The 25,865-nt window shown below is 47.1% G+C and overlaps 1 protein-coding gene across 4 annotated transcripts in view; it reads right to left on the bottom strand.

The window, feature by feature from the left end:
• Nucleotides 1–25,865, bottom strand: part of MYH11 (myosin heavy chain 11) — a 158,407-nt gene that overhangs the window by 118,258 nt on the left and 14,284 nt on the right. For all 4 annotated transcript variants that reach the window (XM_055253361.2, XM_055253362.2, XM_063623685.1 and 1 more), the window contains exons 2-3: nt 21,157–21,518; nt 6,485–6,641 (exon numbers count right to left, since the gene is read on the bottom strand). In XM_055253361.2, coding sequence (XP_055109336.1) covers nt 6,485–6,641; nt 21,157–21,501 — 502 coding nt within the window. In that variant the 5' untranslated portion in view covers nt 21,502–21,518. The remainder of the gene's footprint in view (nt 1–6,484; nt 6,642–21,156; nt 21,519–25,865) is intronic.

The raw sequence follows: 25,865 nt of genomic DNA, 5'->3' as shown, positions 1-25,865 counted from the left end.
ACTTGCAAAAATATCTCTAGGAGAAAACCTCATACACTAGAAACCATAATTGTCTCTTGGGAGGGAAGCTAAGGGTCTAATGCACAAGGGTTGAAGGGAGAAGTTCACCTTTTGAATTTGTATGTATCATCTATTCCAAAAACAAACCACAGCTGGGCGCAGTGGCTCATGCCTGTAATCTCAGCACTTTGGGAGGTCGACACGGGCAGATCACCTTGAAGTCGAGAGTTTGAAACCAGCCTGGCCAACATGGCAAAACCCCATCTCTACTACAAATACAAAAATTAGCCAGGCATGGTGGTGTGTGCCTGTAGTCCCAGCTACTCGGGAGGCTGAGGCACAAGAATCGCTTGAACCAAGGAGGCAGAGGTTGCAGTGAGCCGAAATCATACCACTGAACTGAGATCGTGCCAATGCACTCCAGCCTGGGTGGCAGAGCAAGACTCTGCCTCAGAAAAAAGGGGGAGGGGGAGAATTTAAAAAATAAACATGACATAATTTATGCATATGCAGATATGAGATACATATTTTAAATATCAGCTTCCTTTCCCCATACCCTCCAGGGGCTTGGCTTCCATTTGGGAGGGTGCCATGTTGTAAAGTATCTCTTAGAAAGTCCCTCCTATTTTCCAACTCCTGTGAGACAGCAAGGGCTGAGCTCTGACTCTGAGCTCCCTGCCACAGTATACTAGTCAACCCCTCTAAACCAGCTCCTCCCACACTCGTCATACCCATTCTCACCCCCTACATGTATGCTTTTATTATTCTTGGCTAGAAAGCCATTCCTGTCCCCTTTCTCTCACCTTAGCAAACCATTCTTCGAGGCTTATAAAGCCCCATCTCTCTCAAATAACCCACCCCATCCATCCTGACCCTGGTAGGTTGTTTTCTATAAATAACTCTAATAATTCATTCATTCGACAAATACTAACTGAGCAGCTACTATGTGCCAGGCACCAGAAAATGTGCTGGAGATACAATGATGAACATGCAGAGAAGGATGGAGTTTATAGGTCCTCAGGAACTTACTGTCCTTGTGACACAACTGCAATGCCTCCTCTTATACTCAGTGCATGTGTGTTACCCATCCCTCTTCAGTGCCGCCTTTTCACACTCCATCTTTTCCATGAAGAACCCAAGGAAGAAGCCACGTGTGCTAGCTTTCTCTCTCCACCTTTATGGTAAGCTTAGTGTGGATCCCAGCCCAGTGAGTTAATAGAATGAGATAGTGCCATTTATCAATGAAGTCAACACACTGGGCCTACATGTTTCTCCACAAAAACCAATTTCCTACTTGGGAATGGAGAAAAAATTAAGCAGATGAACAGAATTCTTCCCAAGCTTAAATTTCTCTCCGTGATTTTTGAGATTCTTTTTATTTTCGGAGTCCACCCTCAATGATGTGCCAGAAAGCCCCAGGTCATGCCAAAATAGACGAGTGCATAGCAGGTGTTGGTTAACATTTAAATTAAGTAAAGAGTTTATCTTTTATGGACGTGCATACTCACAGTTGTCATTTTCTTTCTTTCTTTCATGGCAGGGTCTTACTCTGTTGCCAAGGCTGGAGTACCACAGCACGATCATAGCACACTGCATTCTTGAAGACCTGGGCTCAAGCCATCCTCCTGCCTCAGCCTCCAGAGTAGCTAGGACTACAGACTCACACTGTGGCCAGCTAATTATTTTTTTGTAGAGACAAGAGCTCACTATGTTGCCCAGGCTGGTCTCTAACTCCTGGCCTCAAGTGATCCTCCTGCCTCGGCCTCCCAAAGTGCTAGGATGGAGACATGCTGCTGTGCCCAGTCATGATTGTTATTTCCTATTGGAGCTTACTACGTCTCAAGTGAGCATTTCTAAGTAGCTTCAGAGAGCTGACCATGCAATTTTATGTTAAAACCTAGAGCCCATGAGGAATCAAATGTATGAACACAGGGTGTCCTTGTCAATTACAACATCGCCCCACAGTTAAGAGGTGGTCTAGGGCAGGCATCTCAAACCACCGACTGGTACTGCACAGCAGGAGGTAAGTAGTGGGCTTCATTTGTATTTACAGCCACTCCCTATCACTCCAATTACCGCCTGAGCTCTGCCTCCTGTCAGATCAGAGGTGGCATTAGATTCTTATAGAACCATGAACCCTATTGTGAACTGTACATATGAGGGATCCAGGCTGTGTGCTCCTTATGATAATCTAATGCATGATGATCTGTCACTGTCTCCCCTTACCCCCAGATAGGGCTGTCTAGTTGCAGGAAAACAAGCTCAGGGCTCCCACTGATTCTACATTATGGTGAGTTGTATAATTATTTCATTATATATTACAGTGTAATCATAGAAATAAAGTGCACAATAAACGTAATGCATTTGAATCATCCCGAACCATCTCTCCCCGTGGTCCATGGAAAAACTGACCTCTATGAAACTGGTCCCTGGTGTCAAAAAGGTTGAGGACTGCTGGTCTAGGAAAGCAAAAGTCCCCACAACACAAAAATATTCTTCAATGACTACATGAGCGATCAAACTCCACCGAAACCTCCTTCTCCACTACCTACAATTCAATGGCTTCACCTTGCCAATTATTGGGTGTCAATATCCACCATCATGATACGAACACAAAACAAAGTGGCAGCTCTGCGAAATAAGGTGCAGTGACGGGCAAAGTCAGAGGCCTTGGAAAGGCCAAAAAAAAAAGATTCAGGGGCCAAGCGTGGTGGTGCACACCTGTAATCCCACCACTTTGGGAGGCCAAGCGGGGAGGATCACCTGAGGCCAGGAGTTCAAGACCAGCCTGACCAACATGGTGAAGCCCCATCTCTACTAAAAATACAAAATTAGCATGGCATGATGGTGCATGCCTGTACTCCCAGCACTTTGGGAGGCCGAGGCGGGCGGATCACAAGGCCAGGAGATCAAGACCATCCTGGCTAATATGGTGAAACCCCGTCTCTACTAAAAATACAAAATTAGCCAGGCATGGTGGCGCATGCCTGTAATCCCAGCACTTTGGGAGGCCGAGGTAGGCGGATCACAAGGTCAGGAGATCAAGACCATCCTGGCTAATATGGTGAAACCCCGTCTCTACTAAAAATACAAAATTAGCCAGGTGTGGTGTCGCAAGCCTGTAATCCCAGCTACTTGGGAGGCTGAGGCAGGAGAATCACTTGAACCCAGGAGGCGGAGGTTGCAGTGAGCTGAGATTATGCCATTGCACTCCAGCCTGGGCAACAAGAGGGAAACTCCATCAAAAAAAAAAAAAAAAAAAAAAGAAAGAAAGAAAGATAAAAGAAAGAAAAAGATTCAGGGTAATTCACAGCTGAATGAACGCTAAGACCACAGGGGCTTTGAGAGACTTAAACACCAAAGAAGTAAAAGATGCCCTTAGGAAAACTGGTGACCCATCAAATAAATCGGTAAGAATGATCCTTTTTAGCTCGGGCTGCGGAAGTCAAGCATGACATGAAGAATGTCGTTTTACGCTCTCACATGATTTTGCCCCTCACCCCAAAAAAAGTTACAGAAAAAAATCACACCCACTCTTAATTCATTTTATACTGAATCTACAAATTAGCACCTACTTGTAATTAAAATTCTTATTACATGTAAGCTGAAATTAACTTGTTTTTATAATTTGCAATGTCGTTTTTTGTTTTCTTTTGAGACAAGTTCTGGCTCTCTCACCCAGGCTGGAGTGCAGTGGCGTGATCTCGGCTCACTGCAACCTCTGCTTCCTGGTCTCAAGCGATCCTCCCTCCTCAGCCTCCCAAGAAGCGGGACTACAGGTACGTGCTACCACACCAAAGTAATTTTTGTATTTTTTGTAGAGACATGGTTTCGCCATATTGCCCAGGCTGGTCTCGAACTCATGACCTCAAGCAATCCACCCATCTGGGCTTCCCAAAGTGCCAGGATTACAGGTGTGAGCCACTGTGCCCAGCCTGCAATGTCGTTTTTCAAGCTCAATCAAATATTTTGCCCACTCTCGTTCCCTCCTCCACACACACACTATCTACAGTGAAACTTTGGTCTCTGTTTTAAGTGATCTTTTTCTGGAATAAATTCTCTTCAGATGGTAAAAATTTCCTTCATTTCATGCCATTTAGCTCAGTTAGTGTAATGAAAGGTCACATAACAAAATGTTAATGGTGATGAGTTTTGGATGATAGAATCATAGGTGCCAGCAAGTTCTCTTTTACTTAAATATATGTTTAAGTTTTTCTAGAATGAATATACAATATTGAAGACTTTTTAAAGTTACAAATAAATTTTTTCAGAGCACTGTAGAAATGCTTACCCATCTGTCGCTCCCCCTCCTTCTCCTTTGCTAACAGAATTTTATTTCTTTTTGGTATTTAAAATAAAATGTGTTTAGTGGGACCTCCCTCAGCTCCAGGAAAGAACCAGGAATTGCCGGGCATGGTGGCTCATGCCTGTAATCCCAACACTTTGGGAGGCCAATGCAGGCAGATAACTTGAGGTCAGGAGTTCAAGACCAGCCTGGCCAACATGGCAAAACCCAGTCTCAACTAAAAATACAAAAAATTAGCCAGGCATGGTGGCACACACCTGTAATCCCAGCTATTCTGGAGGCTGAGGTGGGAGAATCACTTGAACTCGGGAGGCAGAGGTTGCAGTGAGCTGAGATCATGCCACCGCATTCCAGCCTGGGCAACAGAGTGAGACCCTGTCTCAAAAAAAAAAAAAAAGAAAGAAAAAAAAAGAACCAGGAATGGTTCAAACAAATCATAAACACGCCAATCCCCTCTGCCAGTGATTGCTTTAGGGGTTAGCATATGACCAAGTTTCTCCCTGATTTAAAAAAAAAAAAAAAAAAAAAAAAGAGACACAGGAAAAGAACCTTACCCTCCACTTCCTTCACGCTTTTGGATATTATCACATGAAAACGTGATATCTGGAACTATGGCTACCACTTTGTGACCATGAGGAAGAAGCTGAGAAAAATCCCAAGGAAGTCAACCCTGAAATCAGCCACTAGGCTTCCTGTTATGTGAGGCAATGAACTCCTACTGGTTAAGCCACTTTAGTTAGTTATCTTACTTGCAACCGAAAGCACCCCAAATGATAGGAACACTGAAGTCTGTGATGCTCAGCTTCCCAAAGATGTACACGAACCACTTTGTAAATACTCTTCCATCAAGGGAGACCATAAAGAATGTGTATGTTTGTGTGTTTAATACAAAGACAGACACCTAACTCCAGGAGCTGTCATTCTACAAGCTGAGATTGCATCTCCAAGATTGTCCTTGCAAGGCTCCACCTGCTGGTCTTTGGAGGTAATGGCAGGCCCTGCCTAAAGGGGCCCAGTTCTGGTCCTACCTGTGGAGTCTGGCTAACTCTGTCAGGGGCACTTATAACTGAGCCCCTCTACCTTGGGGGCGGGGTCGTGGCATCTCTCAGGCACACCTGGATTCCCGCCTCAAGAACTTCCAGAATTGGGATCCTCTCAACTCCCAACTCAGATCCCTGGGTTCCCATCTGTCGGTGCCCTTTCAGAGGGGGTGTGAGTTTTCCAGTTTCTCGTACTCTTCACTTGACCTGGTACACTTGTTTGTATTAACTGCCTAGTCCCTCGGTTTGACTTGGGGGTGGCTATTTCAGGGGCTCCAAAGTGTTCTAAATAGAAGGTGAGAAGGCCTGGGTGCAGTGGCTCATGCCTATAATCCCATAACTGTGGGAGGCCAAAGTGGGAGGATCGCCTGAGGCGAAGAGTTTGAGACCAGCCAGTATAGCAAGACCCTGTCACTTCCAAAAAAAAAAAAAAAAAAAACACCTTTTTTAATTAGCTTGACATGGCAGTCCATGCCTATAGTCCCAGCTACTTGGGAGGCTGAGGCAGGAGAATTGCTTGAGCCTAGGAGGCGGAGGTTGCAGGGAGCCAAGATCGCACCACTGCACTTCAGCCTGGGCGAGAAAGTGAGACCCTGTCTCAAAAATAATAAAACAATAGTAAAAATAATAACATATAAACACGAAGGTAATAGGCACAAGTCTTAAGTTTGGAAAAACCAGCATTAACGATCTTCACAAGAAGCTACAAGATAGAGACTATCACCTCTTCTGACAAATGAGGAAACTGAGGCTGTAGAGGAAAAGATATTTACCCACAGTCCCACAGGGGTTGAAGGACAGGTAGATGCCAACACAGACCACAGTGGCTCAGCCCCAGGGCTGTTCCCCACCCTCTTCCCATCCTTTGCAGACAGCTGGCCTGGCAGGGCCCTTGGGCAGTGAGCCCCGGAGCTAGAGCGGGCCCATGCCCGTATTAGCCCAAGCTCTCGGCTCTCCCTCACCCTCCCAGGCTGCAAACACAGATGTTCTTTTTGCTTTTTCCCTTTTTCAGCCACAGTAACTCCTGGTCCCTCACACCGCCTGCCAAGCTCCACATTCCTGGCAAGAGCTGCAGACAAGCAGGACGGGAGGGGCTCCCTGGAGCTGGCCCCGTGCAGCCCCCACTGGGTTCACTCACCTTGAAGCATGCTCCGGTAGGCCGTGTCTGCGATGGCGTAGATGTGAGGCGGCATCTCGTGCCTCTTCTTGCCCTTGTACATGTCAACTATCTTCTCCGAGTAGATGGGCAGGTGTTTATAGGGGTTGACCACCACGCAGAAGAGGCCAGAGTATGTCTGCAGACAGAGAACCCAGCTTACTTCCAGACCTCCTCCTCCAGACCTCCTCCAGGGAAGACAGATCGCACAGAAGCACTCAATATTCTCATTTTAGAGATGGGGAAACTGGAGCTTGGAGTCTTAGTGGAAACCCTGGGCCTCACTGATATTCCAGGTATGGGGGAAGAGGAGAAAGGGCGAGAGTGGGTTTCCAGGCTGCCTATGTTATATTTTGCAACTCTGGGGCTTTTGTGTTTGTTTTGAGATGGGGTCTCACTCTGTCACCTAGGCTGGAGTGCAGTGGTGTGAACACGACTCACTGCAGCCTTGACCTTTCTGGACTAAAGTGATCTTCCTACCTCAGCCTCTCAAGTGGCCAGGACTACAGGCGGGCGCCACCAGGCCTGGCCGATGTTTGTATTTTCTGTAGAGACGTGGGTTTCACTGTGTTGCCCAGGCTGGTCTCAAATTCCTGGGCTCAAGCAATTCTCCCACTTCAGCCTCCAAAGCACTGGGATTATAGGCGTGAGCCATTGCACCTGGCCAAACTGTGGAGTTTTGAAGAGCTCTGGGTTCAAATCTCAGCTCCACTCCTCCGAGCTGTCACTTTACCTCCCTGGACCTCACTGGCTTAAATAACAGCCACCGTTCATTGAGCACTTACTATGTGTTGGGCACCAAACTAAGCACTACACAGGATCTTTTCTGGATGCTCACAATTGTATTAAATGCTCATCATTTAACAGGTGGCACAGAAAATGAACAGTGCACTTAAGATACTAACTCAGGAACATTTAATAAAGCAACTGTTTACAGATATGTGTGCAGAATTAAAGAAACCCAACCAGTGACGAGAGCAGTTAAGTCTGAAGAGCAGGAACAGAAGAGAATGTTGTTTACTTTTTTTTTTTTTTTTTTGCAACAGGGTCTTGCTCTGTCGCCCAGGCTGCAGTGTAGTGGGGTGATCTTGGTTCACTACAACCTTGAGTTTCTGGGCTTAAGTGATCCTCTTGCCTCAGCCTCCCAAGTAGGTGGTACCACAGGTGTGCACAAGCATGCCCAGGTAATTTTTATTTTATTTTATTTTTTTGTAGAGACAGGGTTTCACCATATTGCCCAGGCTGGTCTTGAACTCCTGAGCTCAGGCGATGAGCCAGTCTCAGCTTCCCAAAGTGCTGAGATTACAGGTGGGAGCGACCACACCCAGACAGAGAGGGAATGTCGTTAACTGAACATTGGTGACATAGAAAGCCATGCACCCCTAAAAAGGGGCTGTCCAGAGGGATCCACAGCCATATAGAAACGCAACTGCCAAAACTGTGGTCCAGGAGGGAGGGATGAAAAGGTAATAATCCTCCAACCTCTCTCTCCTCCCATCACCCTCTGATCTCTTTCTGGGACCTCCTAGTGTCCATATCTAAGAAGAAACCCCAGTGACTCAGCCTCTAGAAGATGGCAAGGCATCTCCTATGGAATCTTCACAACTACTCAGTAACAGTGATTTCCTCACTGCCCATTTGACAGGAAGGCAAAGTGAGGCATGGTGAGGTTGTCACCAGGTTACACAGCTGGAGAGAAGTTGGGAACTAGAAGTCCTGTTTACCCCAGAGCGCCTGCTCCTGACCATTAATACCTTCCCCATCTGGAAAACAGAGACAAACACTGACACGAGCTCTCCAATGTGGATGAAGCTTGAAAATATGCCTAGTGAAAGAAGCCAGGCACGAAAGGTCACTTACTATATTGTCTCATTTATATGAAGTGTCCAGAGTAGGCAAAGCCACAGAGACAGAAAACAGACTCGTGGTTCCCAGGGGCTGGAGAGAGGGGGAAATGAGGAGGAACTGCTTATGGATATAGGGTTTCCTTTTGGGGCTATAAAAATGCTCTGGGGCCAAGCATAGTGGCTCATGCCTGTAATCCCAGCACTTTGGGAGGCCAAGGTGGGAGGATTGCTTCAGGCTAAGAGTTTGAGACCAGCCCAGGCAACAACAGCCAGACCCCCTCTCTACAAAAAAAAAAAAAAAAAAAAAAAATAGCTGGCCATGGTGGTGATCACCTGTAGTCCCAGCTACTTGGGAGGCTGAGTCAGGAGGATTGCTTGATCCCAGGAGCTCAAGGTTATAGCGAGCTATGATTGTACCATTGAACTCTAGCCCCTGGGTGACAGAGCAAGACCCTGTCTTGAAATTGATAGCTGTACAATATTGTGAATGCACTTAATGGCACTGTTTTCTTTAAAATGTTTAAAATGGTAAATTTTATGTTATATGCACTTTACCATTTAAAAAATAGCAGTCCTGTCCTACTGGGTGAAGGGGAACATCTGAAAATAATCAGATCAGGGATGGAGGAGTCAAGGCACAAGGCGAGTCCCGCCATGCTGTACATGGTAAGGCACTATCATCATGATTTTTCCTTACTGGATACTAGATTTTCCCACGGTTGAGGTCACAGTTCAGGAGACAGGCTCCAACCCGTCTCACAGGAACTGCTTTCCCCAAACGATAAACATGAGTACTGCCCAAGACTCTGATGGCCATAAAGCATATCCTCTTCCCTGCAAGTGACTTAGGGAGAACCACAGATCCATCTCTCAGTTATAACAAGGGTGAACCAAGCAACAGAGGGTTAAGTGACTTGACCGAGGTCACCAAAGAAGATCCTGGCAGCACCAAGCCCAGCCTGGCCCACCCCCAGCTATGAGCATGGTCCGTTATGCTATCCAGCCTAGGCCCATCCGACAGAAACAGAAACTATTGATCATTCGTTCGTTTGTTCGTTCATTCATTCATTCATTCATTCTGTATGTCCCAGATGCCATGCAAAAGGTGCTGGGACTACATTAGAACATAAAAACAAACACAGGGTCCCAGCCCTCAAGGGGCTTTTAGTCAAGGGCTGGAGCCAATTAGAGAGTGGGAAAGTCTGGCCGGGTGCGGTGGCTCACACCTGTAATCCCAGCACTTTGGGAGGTCAAGGCAGGAAGACTGCTTGAGCGCAGAAGTCTGAGACCAACTTGGATAACACAGTGAGACCCCCATCTCTACAAGAAATTTAAAAATTTGCTGGGCATGGTAGCGCTTGTCTGTAGTCCCAGCCACTTGGGAGGCTGACATGGGAGGTTTGCTTAAGCCTGGGAGGTTGAGGTTGCAGTAAGCCATGATTGTGCCATGCACTCCAGCCTGGGTGACACGATGAGATCTTGTCTCAAAAAAAAAAAAAAAAAAAAAAAAAAGAAAGAAAGAAAGAAAAAGAGAGAGTGGGAAGGTCCTTCCAGGGCTCAGTCTGCTAAGGGACAATGGTATGTAATGTCTGGGGGTGCTAAAGAGGAATGACATTCTTTGAAGGTACAGGATTGCTGGGCGCAGTGGTTCACACCTATGATCCCAGCACTTTGGGAGGCCAAGGAGGGCAAATTGCTCACACTCAGGAGTTTAAGACCAACCTAGGCAACACAGTGAGACCCTGTCTCTACCAAAAATACAAAAAATTAGCAGGGCATGGTGGCACATGCCTGTAGTCCCAGCTACTCGGCAGGCTGAGGCAGGAGAATCACTTGAACCTGGGAGGTGGAGGGAGGTTGTAGTGAGCCAAGGTGGTTCCATTGCACTTCAGCCTGGGTGACAGAGGGAGACTCCATCTCAAAAAAATAAAAGAAAAGAAACAGGATTGATGGAGACAGAGGTTCTCACCATCCCCTAAAAGGATCGTGAATGAGTCAACATATACCTGTCTAAATAGCCATCAACCATTTACTGAGCACCTACTATATACCACATCTGTGTCAGAGGCTGGAGATAAAGAAATCAATGATAGCTCCTGCCCTTAAAGAACTTAGATCAGAAGGGGCGACAAGTACATTAAAACATATCGTAAGAACAGAGAATGATAGGAACAAGGAAGGGAAGGCCCTAACCCACGTTGGGGGTGGTCAGGGAAACCTCCAGGTGGAGAGGTATTCCCTGCGCTGAGTCTTAAAGGACAACAAGGTGTTAACCAGCTCAGGACAAAGCAGGGACATGGGCAGAAAAACAGGACACAGGGTCTGTGGGAGTGAACTATAAGCAGCTTGGTATAAGCAGCTCCATTGGACCCAAATGGAGAAGCAAAGCAAGGGTGAGAGGTAAGCGGGGCCCAGGAGCCACATCCAGCCTGGTGGGGCTGGGAGTGGGGGGCTGCCTGCCTGGACACCCCTCTTCCCCATTCCATCACCCAGGACCCTCCCACCCATCCTGCAAACACCAGCTGCAAGTGCCTCGAGGCCAGGGAACCCCCTCTTTCTCCTCTTCAGTTCCAGCACAGGCTTTGGTATAGAATAGGTGCTAACTAAATGCTTGCTAAATGCATGCCAGGGGAATAAATTAATGATACACCTTCCCGAGAGCAGGACAGCCTGACTTCACCTCTGTGACCCGGGGGCCTTGCACGGCAGCAGTAGGTACTCAGTGTACCGCATTAAGCCAGGCCAGGGGCTATGTCCTGTTCAATCAGTGTCCCCTGTCCCCAGGACAAGCCTCCCAAAGAGAAGTGCCCAGTCCATGGTCACCTGAACAAAGGTCAATCAACCCCACCCTCCTTCAGGCCTCGACTCCATCTCCAGCTCCTCTGGGGCCATGTCCACTGCCACGCTGCTTTTCAATGTAGGTATCATTTACAGCCCAACCTGTCCTCACTCAAGCCCTTGACCTGGAGGCAGTAAAGGGCAGTGCCTAAGGGCTCAGAACTGGGTATGGGGTATTTAATTTGAACCTTCACTCTGCTACTTCTTCGCTGTGTGACCCTGGGCAAGTCCCTTAACCTCTCTAAGTCTCACTTATCCTCATCTACAAAACAGGGAGGCATACTAATAAGCCCTTCATAGGCATGCTGTGAGATAATGCTCCAAAAGCACTTAGCATGGCGGCTGGTATGTAGTAGGTGCTCAATCAATGTTATTTAGTGACTCTTACTACGCTCCCTTCATTTCATGACAGGGAAAGTCTTGCCACCTTAGAGCCTTCAATATGCTGTTCCCTCCACTTGGAACACTTTTCCCCTCATCTTCCCACAGCTGGTTCCCTCTCCTCTTTTAGAGCTCTGCCTAAATATCACCTCCTGGACTGTGACCCACACACTACTGTATCTCCTGCACTCCGCACAGTGCCAGGCACGGGGTAGACACTCAGTCAGCTGTAATCCCAGCACTTCAGGTGGCCAAGGAGGTCAGATCACTTGAGGTCAGGAGTTCGAGACCAGCCTGGCCAACATGGCAAAACCCTGTCTCTACTAAAAATACAAAAATTAGCCAGGTGTGATGGCAGGCACCTGTAATCCCAGCTAGTCAGGAGGCTGAGGTAGGAGAATCACTTGAACTCAAGAGGTGGAGGTTATAGTGAGCTGAGGTCATGGCGCTGCACTCCAGCCTGGGCAGCAGAGTGAGACGAAAGAAAGAGAGAAAGAGAAAGAGAGAAAGAGAGAAAGAGAGAGAAAGGGAAAGAGAGAAAGAAAGAGAGAAAGAGAGAGAGAAAGAGAGAAAAAGAGAGAGAAAAAGAGAAAGAGAGAGAAAGAAAGAAAGAAAAAAGAAAAGAAAAGAATAAAATGAATTTTTAAAAAAGAAGGAAGAGAGCAGGCATGGTGGCTCACACCTTTAATGCCAGCACTTTGGAAAGTCGGGGAGGTCAGGTTACTTGAGGTCAGGAGTTTGAGACCAGCCTGGCTAACACGGCAAAACCCCGTCTTTACTAAAAATAAATTAGCTGGGTGTGGTGGCACATGCCTGTGATCCCAGCTACTCAGGAGGCTGAGGCAGGAGAGCGCCTGAACCAAGGAGGCAGAGGTTATGCGAACCGAGATCATGCCACCACACTCCAGCCTGGGTGATGGAGTGAGACTGTCTCGAAGAAAAATAAAAGGAATAAAATGGATTTTTAAAAAGAAGGAAGGACCACACTGCCTTTTCAACTCCATCACCAGCTTCTGAAAGAGGAATATGGCTTTCATCCTCTTTGTTTGGGACATCTCTCCCAGTGCCATGCACACATCAAGCACTTAATCCATACTTCCAGGTAGATCTGAATCTCTGCTGAGTTCTGTAAAAGCTTTCCAAGCAAGCCAGGGTATGACGACGGAGCAAAGGTAAGACTGGCGCAGGCAGCCGCACATCTCACGGCAGGGCCGTGGGGCTTCAGCATCTGGCTCTTCCGCCCACATTGTTCAGCCACTTCTCCTTCACCTCCACCCAGTCCAACCACAGTTGGCTGTGTTTCTGCCTCTCTGGCCCCATGAGCCCCTCTCCAGCTGGTTAAATTCAGAGGCTTCAACATCCCAGCCTCCTGTGTCCCAGCCGGCATCTCATGGGCCCTGTGCCACCAGCAAGTCCCAGCTGCAGGCCCAGGATTTCCCTCTTGTGACCGTATTAGGAAGCAGCTCCAGTTTTTCCCTGACGCTTTATATGGTCAGTCACGGAGCCCTGAGCAGGGGGTGCTCCCAGGGCCTGCAGCAGAAATGAGGAACAGGGAGGGAAGGGAGGGAAGTGGAAGGAACACTGGCTTTCAGACACACAGGGCTGGCCAGGTGCAGTGGCTCACACCTTTAATCCCGGCACTTTGGGAGGCCAAGGTGGGTGGATCACCTGAGGTCAGGAGTTCGAGACCAGCCTGGCCAACACAGTGAAACCTCATCTCTACTAAAAACACAAAAATTAGCAAGGCGTGGTGGCACACGCCTATAGTCCCAGCTCCTCAGGAGGCTAAGGCAGGAGAATTGCTTGAACTCGGGCGGCAGAGGTTGCAGTGAGCTGAGATTGTGCCACTGCACTCCAGCCTGGGTGATAGAGCGAGACTCGGTCTCGAAAAAAAAAAAAAAAAAAACGACACATAGGCCTGGGCAGAGTGTTGGCTTTGCCTTATCACCTGCCTGACTTGCGCATACAGACCTACCCCTGAGCTTCCTCCATAAAGTGATGGATAATCACACCTTCTTTATGAAGCTGCAGTGCAATATCACGGCTTTCTAAATACCCAACCTAGAGACAGACGTGGTCCACCAAGAACGTGCTTTTGCTGCAGCCTTGCTTTTAAGAGCAAAAAGACTAGAAACAACCTAAATACCTGTCAATAGCAGACAGGCTTAATCATTATGGTTCACCCCTATAGCAGAAGACTCTGCAGTGGCCCTCTCTCTACTACCATGGATGAATGGCCAAAATACACAGTTAGATGCAAAGACTGAGATGCACAACAGCCGTGGACTGTGCTGCCATTTTGGAGGGGTGCAGAAGGGGCTCTCTATGTGGCTGCATGTGTATAACACATCACTGGAGGCTGGATGGAGCAGCTCACACCTGTAATTGTAGCACTTTGGGAGGCTGAGGCAGGTGGATCACTTGAGGTCAGGAGTTCAAGACCGGCCTGGCTAACATGGCAAAAACCCATCTTTACAAAAAATACAAAAATTAGCCGGGTGTGGTGGTGCACACCTGTAATCCCAGCTACTCAGGAGGCTGGGGCAGGAGAATCACTTGAATCCAGAAGGCATAGGATGCAGGAGCGGAGATCACGCCATGGCACTCCAGCCTGGGTGACAGAGTGAGACTTCATCACAAAAAAAAAGTAATAGGCTGGGCACAGAGGCTTAAGCCTGTAATCCCAGCACTTTGGGAGGCTGAGGCAGATGGATCACCTGAGGTCAGGAGATCAAGACCAGCCTGGCCAACATGGCAAAACCGCCTCTCTACTAAAAATACAAAAATTAGCTGGGCGTGGTGGCGCATGCCTGTAGTCGCAGCTACTTGGGAGGCTGAGGGAGGAGAATTGCTTGAACCTGGGAGGGGGCTGTTGCAGTGAGCCAAGATCATGCCACTGCACTCCAGCCTGGGTGACAGAGTGAGACTCTGTCTCGAAAAATAATATAAATAAATACATAAATAACATGACTGGAGGGCTACATATGTAACCAGCAACCACAGTGCCTCTAAGAAGGGGAACTGGAAGGTCGAGGAATAGGAACGAAGGGGGAAGTTCTATATTCCCTTATACACTATTATATTTCATATTTGCATGTCTTACCTATTCAAAAACATATTTTAAGTCTGACTAGACAGTTATGAACAGACAGAAAAAACTTTAAGGTAGGGTTAAGTGGAAAAAAATCAAACTGCAAAACATACGAGGAGTGACTTTTTCTTATGTTTGTTTTGTGTGTGTGTGTGTGTGTGTGTACATACATGAACCTGTGAATCACGTTTGCCTCTAGGGAAGAGAGCTGCTTTTTGTGATACACACTTATTTTAAATATTCTCCTGTGGTCTTTGCATAGATTATCTTTGTATTACTGGAGGAGGTTCTCTGAAGCAATAACGACTTGAAAGATCGGAAGGCTGGGTGCAGTGGCTCATGCCTATAATCCCAGCACATTGGGAGGTGGAGTTGGGAGGATCATCTGAGTTCAGGAATTCAAGAACAACCCGGCCAACATAGTGAAACCCCTTCTCGAAAAATACAAAAATTAGCTGGACATGGTAGGATGTGCCTGTAATCCCAGCTACTGGGAGGCTGAGGCAGGAGAATCGCTCGAACTCAGGAAATGGAAGTTGCAGTGAGCCAAGATCACACCACTGCACTCCAGCCTGGGTGACAGAGTGAGACTCCATCTGAAAAAAAAAAAAAGATCAGAAAGGCTAATTCCTAGGGCTTAACAAAGGGCAGCTTCCAGTTACAGTGTCTTTCTACCCTCTAGAGACCAGTGCAGTGGCTGGCACCCAGGAGGCCTCTGTTCACAATCTGCTTGTTTCTTGTGCCCCTGGGTGGACACTGCTTCCAGAGTAGGCTAAGATTGCTGGGCCAGGTCTCTAAGGCAGAAAAATTGTCACCTGCTAAAGTTTGGAAGGAGGGCTTCTCCTGACCCCCTGGACATTCCAAAAGCAGAACCAGAACTGGAAAAATGTCCTTTGGGGTTCATAGGTTGGGGACTTGGGCTTGGAGTTCCAATGAGCAGGGGGGCCCATCCACCTTGGCTCTGGATCACGATTTTCCCAACCCCAGAGGTTTGGTATAGGGTGGAGGGTCCCACTGTCTGCAGAGACAAAGCAGGTAAGGCATGAGTGAAGCAGGGCATGTGTGAGTGAACAAAAGAGGTGCCACGGTCAGTGGCTACCAGGGTCTGGGAGACGACAGGGAGTGGTGGGTTCTGTGGAAAAGCAGAGAGCGTAAAGCCCATCTCACAGGGACTGCTACCTCGCACCCTGCATTCTGCAGTGTCAGGTCCTCTGCTTTTTCCAGAAATGCCAGAAACAGATTTCTTTCTTTTTTGATATATTAATTTTAAAAATCATTCCTCTGTGTTAGCAGGTTGTAATCATTAGTCTACCACCTAGTAGGTGCTCAAGGAATCATAATAAAAGGTTCAATTCCTTCTTGCTCTGCACTTAAAGCTTGTCTACCTCAAAGCTAACAAGGCCTCTGGCACTGTCCCCTCCTGCTCCAGCCCACGACCATATCACCTCCTGCTCTAAGCCTATTACCCCAAGAGCCCTTTGCTAGTAATCATAGGTAGTCACCCTGGCCCTGGACTCACACAGACCTTGTCTGAATCCCAGCTCTGCCCACTTTCCAGTGATGGGACTGAGCACATCTGAGCTTCAGCATCCTCATCTTTTTTTTTTTTTTTTTTTTTGAGACATAGTCTCACTCTGTCACCCAGGCTGGAGTGCAGTGGCACAATCTCATGCCTATAATCCTAACACTTTGGGAGGCCGAAGGGGGCGGATTGCTTGAGCTCAGGAGTCCGAGATCGGTTTGGGCAATATGGTGTGACCCCACCTCTACCAAAAACACAAAAAAATTAGCCGGGCGTGGTGCTACGTGCCTGTAGTCCCAGCTACTCAGGAGACTGAGATAGGATCCCTTGAGTCCCGGGAGGCAGAGGTTGCAGTGAGCTGAGATCATGCCACTGTACTCCAGCCTGGGCAACAAAGTAAGACTCCATCTCAAAACAAAGAAAAAGAAAAAAGAAGAAAGAAAAAAGAAGACAGAAAGACAGAGAAAAAAGGAAAGAAAGGGAGGAAGGAAGGAAGGAAGGAAGGAAGGAAGGAAGGAAGGAAGGAAGGAAGTCGAGGCAGACGAACTCAGCCAAAAGACAGCATTCAGAAGACCAAGGGACCCTTAGGACCAGGCATCAAAGCTATGCTCCCCGCCAGGTATGCCACAAACAGTCTTCAGCAGTTTAGGTAGACTGCTGGACATTGCTGAGCCCAGAACCTGCATCTCTAAGATAAGGAGACAAGCTCCTCTGGCTTCTATAAACTCTTCTGGATCCAAGAGCACAAGAGGTCTGCCAGAACCTTCTCAAGGGCACATCGTTTGAGGCAAGCTTTGCAGAACGGAGGAGAAAGTTTATCTTCATCACAGAGGGCAAAGTCATGCATGCCAGACCACGGACCTGGCATCACCTCACTACCCACCTATTAACAAGAGTCACTCATGCTGCTATTATGGGCTGGGAGAGTAACTTACTGTGCTCCCCTACCCCAACCCCTTTCCTTCTTTATCTTCTCCAACATGGACAACAGTTTCTATTAAGCAATTAAACTGACCAGAAAGGAACAAGAGAAGACCGGGGTCCATAATCACAAGGCTGAAAGGATTTTAGTCTAATCTGTCCAGAGAAGCACAGCAGGAATTTGAAGCTTTGACTCCTTTATTTTTAATCTGCTGTCAGAAGATATTTTTGGTCTCAGGACCTTCATATGCCCCTTATTATTTTTTTTTTTCTGATTTCTATTTGAGGACAACAGGTGAGATGAATACATAGGCCTGTCCTGAAACTCCCTAGATGGAGACAATATGTCTTAGATGGAAGACCTGGGCCCCAAAGAGTCCAATTTTCCCTCTAGCTCCCTACAGACGGGCCTTTTTAGAAACATCCAACATACTGGCTGGGTGTGGTGGCTCAGGCCTGTGATCCCAGCACTTTGGAAGGCTGAGGCAAGTGGATCACCTGAGGTCAGGAGTTGGAGACCATCCTGGCCAACATGGTGAAACCCATCTCTATTAAAAGTACAAAAATCAGCCAGGCATGGTGGCACATCCCTGCAATCCCAGCTACTCAGCAGGCTGAGGCAGGAGAATCACTTGAACCTGGGAGGCAGATGTTGCAGTGAGCCCAGATCACTCCACTGCACTCCAGCCTGAGCAACAAGAGTGAAATTCCATCTCAAGGAAAAAAAAAAAAAAAGAAGAAAGAAAGAAAAAGAAAAATGTCCAACATATCAACAGCCCCAGATCAATAATATTTCCATACAAACAGTGCCACTGACAAGAGACGACCCCTACTTAAGAAAGTAAAGATACATTTTGCAACACTGCACCTCAGCTTCCTTCCCTAAAAGGGGCAAACATTTTAAACTCAGGATGTTGTCTTCAATAAAATAAAATGTGTCAAGGTACAGCACTTGGATTGGAGGACATATTTAATACTTACGGCCAGACATAGTGGCTCACACCTGTAATCCCAGCGCCATGAAAAGTCAAGGCAGGAGATGGCTTGAGGCCAGGAGTTTGAGACTGGCCTGGGCAATATAGTGAGATCCCAGTCTCTACAAATTTTTTTTTTTAATTAGCCAGGTGTGGTGGTGCACGCCTGAGGCCCACAGCTACTCAGGAGGCTGAGGTGAGAGGATCGCTTGAACCCAGGACTTGGAAGCTGTAGTGAGCTATGATGGAACCACGGCACTCCAGCCTCGATGACAGAGTAAGCCCCCATCTCAAAAAAAAAAAAAAAAAAGTTATGAGTTGCTCAGTTGCTCACTCTTACCATTTGGCTCTTTAAAAAGCCACTCTAATCCCTTCTGAAATATCTATAAGAACAGTGGAAAAATGGCCTATCCCCATGACAGATTCTATATTACCCCTTACAAGGGGTATCTTTGGGGCTGCCTGAGATATATTACACAAGTCAACACTGAGCATTTCCAAATGGAAAACAGAGCAAGTCACTAAACTGTGCGCCCAATAGGCTTTTAAATATGTAAACAGATACCATGCTCACAAAGAGACAAAGAACGCACCGCATCTCTGGTTAAGGACTAATTTTCCTGTTTTATGTTCACTATGCTTTCTGAATTCTCCAAGTGTTCCATAGTGAACGTGTCTTAGTTTCCTAATTAGGAAAAAAAATGTGCAGGACATTTTTAGAGATGACAAGGGGCTTTCTGTAATTTTCATTTGGCAAAATGTACAGACCAGGACCAAAGCGACAGAAGGATGCCAAGTGATGGAAGGAGAACATGTTACTAGTAAAATCAAAAGTGATCATGACCACAGCAAAAACCAGTCTAGTAACACTTAACATTTTCAGTGCCTACACTTAACATGTAGCAGGAAGTGTATTAAGTGCTTTCTATTTAGAGTAACCCGCTCCTTGAAGCTGGCACTATTTTTTTTTTTAAACAGACAAGGTCTTGCTCTGTCACCCAGACTAGAGTGCAGTGGCACAATCATAGCTCAGTACAGCCTTGAACTCCTGGGCTCAAGTGATCCTCCTGCCTCAGCCTCCCTGAGTAGCTGGGATTATGGGTATGCACCACTGCACCTGGCTAATTTATTTTTGCAGAGATGGAGTCTTGTTGTGTTGCCCAGGCTGGTCTCAAACTCCTGGGCTCAAGTGATCCACCTGCTTCAGTTTCTCAAAGTGCTGGGATTACAGGCATGAGCCACTATGCCCAGTTCCCAAGAGGCTGGTAGTATTCTTGCATCCGTTTTACAGAAAAGGAAACAAAGTTTGAGAGGCATAAGATAACCTGCTCAAGGGTGAGCAAGCCCTTTCAGAGAGAAGAGATAGACATAGGCTGGGTTGGGTGACCTCTGCACACCAGTCTGGCGACCCGTGCCCCACAACATCACACTCCAAGCCCCAATCATCTAGTCCAGGCAGTCCAACAGAACTTTCTATGATAATGGGAACATTCTGCACTTATGCTACCCAGTACACCAGCCACTAGCCACAGGTGGCTATTGTCTACTTGACCCAGGGCCAATACAACAAAAGAAATAAATGTGTTATTTTTTATTTTCTTTTATTTATGTATTTATTTAGAGATGAAGTTTTGCTCTTGTTGCCCAGGCTGGAGTACAATAACGCGATCTTGGCTCACTGCAACCTCCATCTCCCGGGTTCAAGCAATTCTCCTGCCTCGGCCTCCCAAGTAGCTGGGATTACAGGCACACACCACCACGCCTGGCTAATTTTTGTATTTTTAGTAGAGATGGGGTTTTACCATGTTGGCCAGGCTGATCTAGAACTCCTGACCTCAGGTGATCCACCCACCTTGGCCTCCCAAAGTGCTGGAATCACAGGTGTGAGCCCATGCACCCAGCCAATAAATTTTTTAATGTTTTTTTTTTTTTTTTGAGATGGAATTTCGCTCTTATTGCCCAGGCTGGAGTGCAATGGCACCATCTCAGCTCACTGCAACCTCTGCCTCCCAGGTTCAAGCAATTCTTCTGCCTCAGCCTCTCAAGTAGCTGGGATTACAGATGTGCACTACCATGCCCGCCTAATTTTGGCATTTTTAGTAGAGACGGGGTTTCATCATGTTGGCCAGGCTGGTCTCGAACTCCTGACCTCAAGTGATCTACCCGCCTTGGCCTCCCAGCGTGCTGGGATTACAGGCATGAGCCACCAAACCTGGTCTAATGTTTCTTTTAATTAATTTAAATCTAAATTTAGTTAGCCACGAGTGGCCAGTGGGTACCATATTGTGCCATCTCTAGTCCACTCTGACCTGCTAGTCCACCTAAAATAGTCCTATGACCAACCTGAACATTCCCCTCTGTGACAAGGAAGACCTCCCTAAAACCTAGCCACATCATGTCTCCTACCCACCTGGCTGCCAAGACAAACCAGCCTTTCCAAAGCGGTTATGAGCTCTTCTTTACTTTCAAGAGGAAGGAAGGACAGAGAACGATGCCAATGAAATCTGTTGAGAGTTTATCATGTCTTGGCACTTGGCATATGTGATGATACACACCTCCTGTCTGTAATGAGGGTGATTATTCCCATTTTACGGATAGGAAAACCGAGGTTTCGGGAGGGGAAATAACCTCTTCAAGGGCTGAGATATGAACCCACGTTGGAATGATTCCACCTCATCTTGCAATCTCCCTCGATCAAATCTTCAGCCTCCCATTTCCTTTTTTTTTTCTTGAGACAGTCTTATTCTGTCACCCAGGCTGGAGTGCAGTGGTACACTCTTGGCTCACTGCACCTCCACTCCTGGGTTCAAGCAATTCTTCTGCCCCAGCCTCCCCAGTAGCTGGGATTACAGGTGTGCACCACCACGCTAGGCTACTTTTTGTATTTTTAGTAGAGACAGGGTTTCACCATGTTGGCCAGCGTGGTCTTGAACTTCGACCTCAGGTGACCCACCCACCTCAGCCTCCCAAAGTGCTGGGAGTATAGGCATGAGTCACCACACCCAGCCCCCCAACACATTTCTAATGCCTACTTTCCTTATGAGGCCAGGAGTAGGCACCTGGCTGCCTGCAATACTCACATAGATTAGCCCTGAGAAGTACCGCTCCCTCAGGTTGTGTAGCACGGAGGCTTCGTTGAGGCACGTCAGCTCCGCCATGTCCTCCACCTTGGAGAACTTGGGTGGGTTCATCTTCTGGATGTCATCTTTCCCAACCGTGACCTTCTTGCCATTCTCCACCAGCTCCACAACCACCTCATCCCCCTTCTCCTCCTTAATGCTGGCTGCCTCGAAGCCCTGCTTCTCCGAGGGGACCCAGACGAGTCTCTTGGCGGCCCAGTCAGCCTGGGCCACTGGGCTGTTGATGAAGTTTTTGTCCACAAAGAGGAACTTCTCATCATCACTGAGTTGGCCCTTCTGCGCCATGGTGCCTTGCTGGTCCCCTGTGGAATAAGGTAACAGGGTCAGAATCAGACCACAACCAAGCCCGGAAGACAGATCAAGCACTCACCTTGTCCTGTCTAGGAACTCGGTCTGCAGAGACATCCCACCAAGTACAAAGGCCTGCAGTATTGTGTACGTGGTCAAAGAACAGAGACCACCCAAAGGCCCTTCAGAAAGGGATGTGTGTCATCACCTAAAATACCAAAAGTCAAACAACCCAAATGTCCACCAACATAGAGCTGGATACATAAGCCACACTATTTCCATACTGTGAAATACTACCCAGTGCTCAAGAGGCAGGAAGTAGGGCTGGGTGAGGTGGCTCACACCTGTAAACCCAACACTGTGGGAGGCCGAGGTGGGCGAATCACTTGAGGCCAGGAGTTCAAGACCAGCCTGGCCAACACGGTGAAACGCCGTCTCTACTGAAAATACAAAAATTAGCCAGGCGTGGTGGTGCGCACCTGTAATCCCAGCCACTTGGGAGGCTGAGGCAGAATTGCTCAAACCTAGGAGGCAGAGATTGCAGTGAGCCAAGATAGTGCCGCTGTACTCCAGCCTGGGTGACAGAGCGCGACTCCATCTCAAAAAAAAAAAAAAAAAAAGAAGCAGGAAGTATGTTTACACGTGCTGATATGGGACGATGGTCAAGTCTAACTGTGCACTACAAAATAAGAGTCCTCAAACGATTAAACATAGAATTACCCAGATCGCTTGAGCCCAGGAGTTGGAGACCAGCCTAAGCAACATGGCAAAATCCTGTCTCTACAAAAAATACAAAAAATTAGCCAGGCATGGTAGCGCACACCTGTAGTCTCAGCTACTTGGGAGGCTGAGGTGGGACAATCACCTGAGCCTGAGAGGTTAAGATTGCAGTGAGCCAAGATCAAACCACTGCACTCCAGCCTGGGTGACAGAGTGAGACTCTGCCTTAAAGACAAACAAACAAATAAACAAACAACCCAATGCATATAACTGGAAACTCAGTAAAAGGAAAGAAATTATGCAATAAAATAAATGAGTCCTCAAAAGCATCGTGCTCAGTGAAACAAACCAGAAAGGCCACATGCTGTATTATTCCTTCAATACGAAAAACTATCAGGCTGATGCAAAAGTAAGTGTGGTTATTGTGATTGAAAGTAATGGCGGCTGGGTGCCGTGGCTCACGCCTGTAATCTCAGCACCTTGGGAGGCTGAGGTGGGTGGATCACCTGAGGTCAGGAGTTCAAGATCAGCCTGGGCAACATGGTGAGACCCCGTCTCTACTAAAAATACAAACATTAATGGAGTGTGGTGGCACACACCTGTAGTCCCAGCTACTCAGGAGGCTGAGGCAAGAGGACTGCTTGAACCCAGGAGGTGGAGGTTGCAGTGAGCTGAGATCGCACCATTGCACTCCAGCCTTGGTGACAGAGCGAGACTGTCTCGAAAAAAAAAAAGTAATGGCAAAATAGAAAAGGCATATCTATGGTGACAGGCAATCAAGAGTTGCCATTGGAGGCCATGCATGATGGCTCACACCTGTAATCCCAGTACTTTGGGAGGCCAAGGTGGGGGGATCACTTGAGGTCAGGAGTTTGAAACCAGCCTGGCCAATGTGATAAAACCTCATCTCTACTAAAAATACAAAAATTAGCCAGACATGGTGGTACACACCTGTAATCCCAGTTACTCGAAAAGCTGAGGCAGGAGAATCGCTTGAACCCGGGAGGCGGAGGCTGCAGTGAGCTGAGATTGCACCACTGCACTCCAGCCTGAGTGACAGCCTGAGAGACTCCGTCTCAAAAAAAAAAAAAAAAAAAAAAAAAAAGAGTTGCCAGTAGCAAGGAAAGGAACTGATTGGTAAGAGGCACAAAAGAGGTACAAAAGAGCTAAGAGGCACCACCTTTCAAGGTGATAAAAGCATTCCCTGTGGTCATGGTGGTGCTTACAAGACGGTATACATTTGTCAAAACTCATTAAGAATGTTCTATCCCAGGCTGGGCGCGGTGGCTCACGCTTGTAATCCCAGCACTTTGGGAGGCTGAGGCGGGTGGATCACGAGGTCAGGAGATCGAGACCACGGTGAAACCCCGTCTCTACTAAAAAATACAAAAAATTAGCCGGGCGTGGTGGCGGGCGCCTGTAGTCCCAGCTACTCGGAGAGGCTGAGGCAGGAGAATGGCGTGAACCCGGGAGGCGGAGCTTGCAGTGACCCGAGATTGCACCACTGTACTCCAGCCTGGGTGACAGAGCAAGACTCTGTCTCAAAAAAAAAAAAAAAAAAAAAAAAAGAATGTTCTATCCCCTGTAGGATGACTAAAGTGAACAATAAAATATTACATCGTTTCCAAGAGCTAGCAGAAGGACATTGAATGTTCCCAATACAAAGAGATGATAAATGTCATTACATAGGAAGTAGCAAAATAAAAGTAATGATAAATGCTTGAGATGATGGATATGCTAATTATCCTGATCTTATCCCCCCACACATTATATGTATTAATATCAAAACGTTACTAAGAGCTGGACTCAGTGGCTCACACCTGTAATCCCAGCACTTTGGGAAGCTGAGACAGGAGGATCCCTTGAGGCCAGGAGTTCAAGACCAACCTGGGCAACATAAGAAGACCCTGTCCCTGTACAAAAAATTAAAAATTAGCCAGGCATGGTGGTGCATGCTTGTGGTTCCAGCTACTCAGGAGTCTAAGATAGGAAGATGGCTCGAGCCCAAGAGGTCAAGGCTGCAGTGAGCTGTAATGCCACCGCACTCCAGTCTGGGTGACAGAGCGAGACCCTGTCTCAAAAGCAACCAACCAACCAACTAAAAAAATCATTATGGACCCCATGAACATGTATGATCATTTGTCAATTAAGAAATAAATTTTTTAAGTTGAAAAAACTCACTCAAGCTGTACACTTAAAAAAACTTGAATTTAAGTTGGTGAGTTTTACTTTAGATAGATTATACTTCAATAAAGCGGATTAAAATATTTGTCATAAAATATTTGTCTTCATTTTATATGTGTGTGCATTTCTAAAAGTCTAGAAAATTGCATACCAAAATATTATACTAGGGTTCTAGCTTGTCAAATATTTGAATATCAATAAGAAAAATAATTATATGTCCATCACCCCAACACCCCAAAAAGGGTTGAAAGACAAATATATTTAAATCCATTTGTTCAAAATGATTTTTATTGTTGTTGTTTGAGATGGAGTCTTGCTCTGTTGTCTACGCTGGAGTGCAGTGGTGTAATCTTGGCTCACTGCAACCTCTGCCTCTGGGTTCAAGCGATTCTCCTGCCTTAGCCTCCTGAGTAACCAGGATTACAGGCACGCACCAACACACCCAGCTAATGTTTGTATTTTTAGTAGAGACGGGGCTTCGCCAAGTTGGCCAGGCTGGTCTCAAACTCCTGACCTCAAGTGATCCACCAGCCTCGGCCTCTCAAAGTGCTGGGATTACAGGCATGAGCCACCGTACCTGGCCCCAAATGCATTATTTTTTAAATGGGTACAGAAAGTGGGGTGGAAATGTGAAAATCTTGATTCTGCCTTTTATATACAAATTGTTCCTCAGGGTAACTAAATCAAAAAGGAGAAGTCTCTCTTGATGGAAGATTAGGTCATTAAATGTCCTGTCTACACGGGAAGCCCATGGATGGTAGATTCACATTATCTGTCCTGTTATCCAGATGTGTTTATGAGGAGAGGGACAGAGACAACACACTCTACAGGCCTGTCCAGCCCCCTGTTCCTGACTCTCTGACCACAGCTGCAGGGGCTGTCCTGGAAACGCTGGCTCACAGCCCCTCCCACCTCTTGCTGCTGGGTTCCAAATAACTGAGTTGCTGGCTAAGTGAGGACATATGGCCACCAGGATCTATGCATGGTTGACATCCCTCCTTCAGCAGGGAATTCACAACTCCTTTGAATTCACTGATAATCCCCACACTTGGGCCCCAAATCCCACAGAGACAGAATAAAGACCCATGTCCCACTCGTGGATCCCTAGAGCTGAGCAGCCAACTCCTGAATCCCAACCTTTTGGGTGATGCAGATTTTGCAAGACAGAATGGGAGTGGCAGATATTCCAATACCTATTTTTTTCTTTCAGGGCTGAAAATAATAATTAAAAAACTAATTTAAAATACCTGCGTCTGGGTGCAGTGGCTCATGCCTGTAATCCCAGCACTTTGGGAGGCCAAGGCTGGTGGAACACCTGAGGTCAGGAGTTTGAGACCAGTCTGGCCAGCATGTGAAACTCCGTCTCTACTAAAAATACAAAAAGTTGCCGGGTGTGGTAGCATGTGCCTATAATCCCAGCTACTCGGGAGGCTGAGGCAGGAGAATCACTTGAACCC

Source organism: Symphalangus syndactylus, chromosome 18, assembly GCF_028878055.3.
Source record: "Symphalangus syndactylus isolate Jambi chromosome 18, NHGRI_mSymSyn1-v2.1_pri, whole genome shotgun sequence".
NCBI lineage: Eukaryota > Metazoa > Chordata > Mammalia > Primates > Hylobatidae > Symphalangus > Symphalangus syndactylus.
This window is presented reverse-complemented; position numbering and strand designations above follow the sequence as displayed.